This window comes from Perkinsus marinus, assembly GCF_000006405.1.
Source record: "Perkinsus marinus ATCC 50983 genomic scaffold scf_1104296964002, whole genome shotgun sequence".
NCBI lineage: Eukaryota > Perkinsozoa > Perkinsida > Perkinsidae > Perkinsus > Perkinsus marinus.
In genome coordinates, this window is record NW_003204865.1 from 11,785 (window position 1) to 17,153 (window position 5,369).

General features: G+C 42.7%; 2 protein-coding genes across 2 annotated transcripts; one reads left to right on the forward strand and one right to left on the reverse strand.

Annotated features, from left to right (window-relative positions):
- Positions 1-606: 606 nt before the first annotated feature.
- Pmar_PMAR000900 (hypothetical protein) lies at positions 607-2,578 on the forward strand (the record flags this gene model as incomplete). The annotated part of the gene is made up of 9 exons (XM_002771046.1): positions 607-715; positions 769-822; positions 864-958; positions 1,009-1,095; positions 1,144-1,278; positions 1,841-1,963; positions 2,010-2,162; positions 2,209-2,338; positions 2,505-2,578. The coding sequence occupies 9 exons, from the start codon at positions 607-609 to the stop codon at positions 2,576-2,578; spliced, it is 960 nt and encodes a 319-aa protein (XP_002771092.1).
- Positions 2,579-3,150: 572 nt separating this feature from the next.
- On the reverse strand, positions 3,151-4,494 carry Pmar_PMAR000901 (hypothetical protein). The gene is made up of 3 exons (XM_002771047.1): positions 4,343-4,494; positions 3,951-4,065; positions 3,151-3,494 (listed from the first exon to the last, which is right to left on the reverse strand). Exons 1-3 carry the CDS (start codon positions 4,469-4,471, stop codon positions 3,217-3,219), a joined length of 522 nt encoding a protein of 173 aa, XP_002771093.1. The 5' UTR covers positions 4,472-4,494; the 3' UTR covers positions 3,151-3,216.
- Between the last annotated feature and the right edge of the window lie 875 nt (positions 4,495-5,369).

The window sequence follows — 5,369 nt, forward strand, 5'->3', positions numbered from 1 at the left end:
AGGTTCGTGCCGGATTCGAGCTTCGCTGAATGGCATGGCTCAGCTGAACTTGTCCAACAACAAAAATTGAAGGAGGCGATGAAGAGGAGTAGCGAAGCTCATGTAAGTGATGTTATCTCTAGACTAGGCATCTGTAGAGAAAGTTCTAGTAGCACTAGGGACTTTCGTACTCCATACAATTGATCTTCACAGTACTATTGTTACTATTGTAATAGTAGTAGTGGCTCTGGTGGGGATCGAGCTTTCGACCTAGAGATTGCTAAATTGGTGTTATAACCATTGTCGCAAAAGTCGAGTGAAGAATATTTATGGAAGCTGACTGGGGCTTTGGACGGGTCGAAAGTTAGAATCAGTAGATAGTCACCAGAAGTGTTGGAGGAATATATGTTCGCTTTCCTCACCTGAGCTCAGGAGGTTCCTCACTAGTTATAGAAGATTTTGGAGAGAAGTGTACAGAAACCAACAAAAACCTCCCAGAATTTCCTCAGAATTTTCATGTTGCATATTTTCCCACACAGTGGCAAGTAGAGCCTCCGAAATGCCTTTAACGATGGAGATTCTAATTAGAATTAATATGATGTGATTTTACAGACACTGTGGGTGCGAATGGCGTTGGAGGCTGATGCAATGGAGGAGAAGGAGCGCGCCGGGTGGATTCAGCGCTCACAAATGCGCAAAGAAAAAAGAGAACGCAGCGAAGAAAGAGTGAAAGCGAGTGAGCATTTGAGCGGCACATTTTATATCTATTTGTTATTATTTTATTGTCAGAGATCGCCGAGGTTAGATCTATAAAAGCTGAGAACTCAATCGATTTGAAAAAATGTGAGAAGCTTCAGATTCGATTCGAAATGATTTTCTTGCAGTACAATATGAACGCGGCAAGTTCCTCGCTGAGAAAAGGGTCCGTGCGGAAGTTGAAAAGTTCAGAGTGGACGTCCATGCAAAAAAAGAGACCGAGGTAACGGCTACTTTCCTGTTGTTTGTTTGCGTTGTATACGGCATTTTCAGATTAAACGGTTTTTCACACAGTACACGATACGTCTGCGAAAACGGTTATTGCCTATAGCATGCCGGTTCAGTCTTGATAAGGGCGCAGTAAGAGCCGCGATGAGCGTGTAGTTGAGGCCTCCTACTATTTCTCAGATGCTACATCGGTATATGGCCTTGGCCACCTGTCTGGCTAGTTCGAGAGCGCTCGATGTCTCACATTTTCAGTCAGCTGTGAGCTGCTTACAAGCTGCTGGAATATGGTGTCCACGCGTGCAAGCTTTAATGGAGGTGAGCTTACTTTCGGGTTTTTGATGGTATCTGCTAGATACTATCTGGTCGAAGTAGTCGTAGTTGATTGAATATTCGAGAGCAGTGAATGGGAAATTGAGTGGGGTTTTCCTAAGCATTTCTTGTATGTGAATTTGATCGATGCAAATATGTGTGTTATTTTGTAGGACAAATTATAGTGAACAAGTTGTCGCCATCATCACAGTCCCAAACGGGCACTTTCATCACAACATATGTTCATAGCCATTGTTACATTGTTTATGCGATATAGTTTAATCTCGGAAAAATAACACACATTTGCATATCAAATTGCCACGCACTGTACATGTAGTTGTCATCGAACTTGAGCGAAGCGCTCTCTCTCACACATTGATGCTATCGAGAACCTGTTGATATCATCTAATATAGGTATATTGTAGATAATATATAATAAAATACAAAATATGGTGTTAATAATTAGGTAATCGTAGATTATAAATATATCATATTTAGGTAATTTCTTTATGCAAACGTACATTCTTGGTGAAAAAGTTGTTTAGTTTCTCCATGTAGTTTGCCTCAGATGGACTCAGCCGAGAGAGCGGAGCGAAGGCGCAGTTCACTGCAGAACCCGACAGCGGCGTCGGCCGCGAGATCAGCTTCTGCAGCTTCTATTTTCGAGGAGTACGCCAACAGATCGCCCCGAGTAGGAGAACTGATTTGGTCGTGTTATGTGATGCTCCCTTGTGTAGGAGTCGGCGACTTCTAGCGGGGGAACGGTCGAAAAACAACAACAAGTGGTTTCGGGCGTGCGCGATTTGCCACAGCAACCACAGCCTGTACAAGAACTACAGCAAAGGGAATTGGTGAAAAAGACGGAGCGAAGCCGTCAAAGTGTGCTCGAGGTGAGAACAGTCGTATAAGTTGCTCTCGATGGAAATTTATTGTCAGACGTTTTCCAACCCTCCAGCTCCTTACACGGTCCACGGCCAAGCGCAACCTAGGACCAGGATGACCATCGGAATACCACTACCTTACATGGGGACTCCATCACCACCAGTATGGCAACAGGCTCCATTTGGTGAGTTTCCTTATTACAAAAGCCTGCTTTTTTTCTTCCCGATGGGCTGAATTTTCTCTGTAGTCTAGGTCAGTAAATAGTTCAGGAATTTTGCCCACTGGTTTTATCAATTCATAATTTTTCAGAGCTCACTGGCCCGTGTTGAGATTCATAATCGACTGTTCAGATCCCTACAAGCCTTTTCCTACCGAGGGTTTCAACTTCCCTGTGAAGACGCTCCAGAGTGCGGGGCGCTGGTAGCAGCAGTATTTATCATCATTATCTTTATCTGTGTTCATCTTCCATGCGTTGTCTTATGTTATGCGATGTGAATTTGCACAGGTGTTGAATTGTTTAGTGGGGAAAATTGGCCTGATAACAACTCACAGGAAGAAGACGATCCGTACGCCTTGCTGAGGTCGAATATTATTGTTCAAGGAAAAGGTTAATGGAGAGTAGAGAATCTATCTACAAATATAATATCGAGATTGTGTGATGGTGATATATGGTCTTCCAAGTGATTGTGTTGACGTACTTGAACACAAGTGAGGGAGTAGTGGAGTTATGCATCTGGTTTGTTTTCAATACTTACGGATAATCAGGAAAGCTACACTTGATGAGCGACACCATTATTGTCCTCTTAACATGCATATATGGTCTTTTCAGAATCGCTGATATTTCGCAGCGCAAGGGCACGAACTAATATCAACATGAGCACCACATCAGTTATCGGTTTCCACGATGTCAGTCCACCCGAATAGTTACTCATTCGACAACAGCATTTCTACCATTGACCGCGCATGATGAGGTCGCAAACTCGACAGACGCGTGTCCAACGAGAATACAAGATTACTACAAAAGCGAATTATGTCAGAATAGAAAGGACTATAAAACAACAACTATAATACTTCACCAAACGGACTAGAGTAAACAGTCGGCTTGGGTTTAGGAGGAAGGTCGTGAACTGGTCGCGGGTCCGCAAGATTCTCCCGCACTGCGAAGGTTTTTGGAGCATACACCGGATGCTGTAGAAAATCATCCGCAGGTGTTTTCCTCAAAGGCGTCTGATGAAACTGCCGAGTGCAAGCAGGAACGTCTGTGGGGGGCGGTGCCATGAGCTTCTCCTCGCTACTAGGCTCTCCTGTTCGCCACGCTGGTCGTTCACCAGGGAGCTCACCTGAAAAAATGGAAAAGTCCGAAGTGAAAATGTTTGCAAATATTTGACCATGGGGAATTTTTTTTGGAAAAATCATTGAATTTTCGATATAAAAAAGAAACTGTCCTTGTCGAAAAATTGCGTAAATTTTGTAAATTATTGGAGTTTCACCCGTTTTACGTAAGCTGGTGTAAAACTCCGTGAAAAACGCGATATTCGCACTATGTAGTAGTCGTGAAATATGTTTTTCACTAGTGTTTTCATATCACTAGGGTGAAACTTCATTATATGTCCAAAATACACTGGAGTCGTACAACTAACCAATTTCAAGACTCACACAAGTACCATAAAATGGTAGAGTCGATCCTCAACTCCAGAATTGATTCTGCGGAGTTTCACACTAGTGAAAAACATATTTCACGACTGCTGCATATCACTGCGAACATCGCGTTTTTCACCAATTCGCATGGGGCCTACCTTGGGCACCGGTTTGAATAGCGAGATTGGCTCGGCGGTCCTCATCGGTCTCGCCTCCTTGTAGTTCCCAAGTCTTGCTGCTTTCATCAAAATAGTATCGATTCTTCACCCCTACCTGATTTTGGAAACGATTAATGTAAAAATTCCGTTTTTGTGTCGTTTTAACCCATAAAGCAGTGCTGGAGGTATATATATTTGCTTTCCTCACTAACTAGAAAAGCTTATTTACAAATTCGAGTAAAAGTGTATAAAAACCTACGAGAATTTCCGACAATGCATATGGTCAACTACATGTGTTGGTGACAACTGTAATTTCAAGTCGTGTGTAAATCACCAATGAATTTAAATACAACTGTATAGCAGTCTCACCGTCACTCGCCACGAAACTATACCTCTCGTTGTTCGACGCACATGCCGCCGACCCAGTCCGCGATGGAGCTCCAGAAAGCAGAAACGTTCATGCAGTTCGACTTCTCTTCCTCCTCCTCTCCTTCTTCGTGCCGTGGGGAAGCTGACGTCATGATGATGTTGCTGGGAGTAAACTGAATGATGCAAGTGAAGATATTTCGTTCGGGACCGAGATTAGCAACGCTATACGCAAGCAAACAACAACGTCATCTCGATCCCTCTCATCCGTCGAACTCGATGTCTACCGCAGAGTGCCAGGAAGTTATAATGTTCCTGAGAGGAACTCATTTTGAATTTTCCACGTATGGCTAGGAACACATTCTTCAAACAGTTCCCCCCATGTGAATGTCATCATCACATTAGTAACATATTTTTCCATTGTTATCAAACCCTAGGGAACGTTATTTCACAAAGGTAGATGCATTCCTGATATGAGGTCTAGGACATAGCATAGGTATGCACTATTACGCCTGTAAAAATCTTTATATATAATCGCTCTAATGAGAGCGCTGCACTTAATACTACTAAAATCGGTTCTGAAAAATTCTCAATGAGCCTAGTTTGAAAACCGGTTTTCGAAACCAGCTGCAGAACTGATTTTGCAACACTACTCTTTGAATTCACATTCCCGAGGATTCGCGTTTTCATTCGTCATAACCGATGATCAGCAATACTATACTGTTCCATTTCATGCAAAGAAAACCACTTCGCTCCGCTCATTGAGTTTGCGTACGAACGTAGCTCAGTTTTCATAAGAAGCTTTACGGCTTTCATCACTTGTTGAGTGCTTAGTCTACTACGATTTTCCTCTAAGAAGGAACAATACCCAAATTCTTCATCATCGTATACACCATGTGATTTCAGATGAATTTACTTCTCCTCTCGGAGACTCCAAATTGCACCACGTTAGCCGTTTCACGAACAGCAAAATATTATAAAAAATACCGAGTATAGATATGATCTCCACAATGAGATTTTGTGCAACTGTTGTTATATAAGAACGCATCGCAG

What these genes read in the sequence shown, in the direction of transcription:
- Pmar_PMAR000901 (XM_002771047.1), bottom strand. Translation starts at nt 4,471, where the DNA reads ATGACGTCAGCTTCCCCACGGCACGAAGAAGGAGAGGAGGAGGAAGAG. An exon ending in TGTGCGTCGAACAACGAGAG is followed by an intron (nt 4,066 to 4,342) that starts GTATAGTTTCGT and finishes TTCCAAAATCAG; the next exon opens with GTAGGGGTGAAGAATCGATA. An exon ending in TATTCAAACCGGTGCCCAAG is followed by an intron (nt 3,495 to 3,950) that starts GTAGGCCCCATG and finishes CCATTTTTTCAG; the next exon opens with GTGAGCTCCCTGGTGAACGA.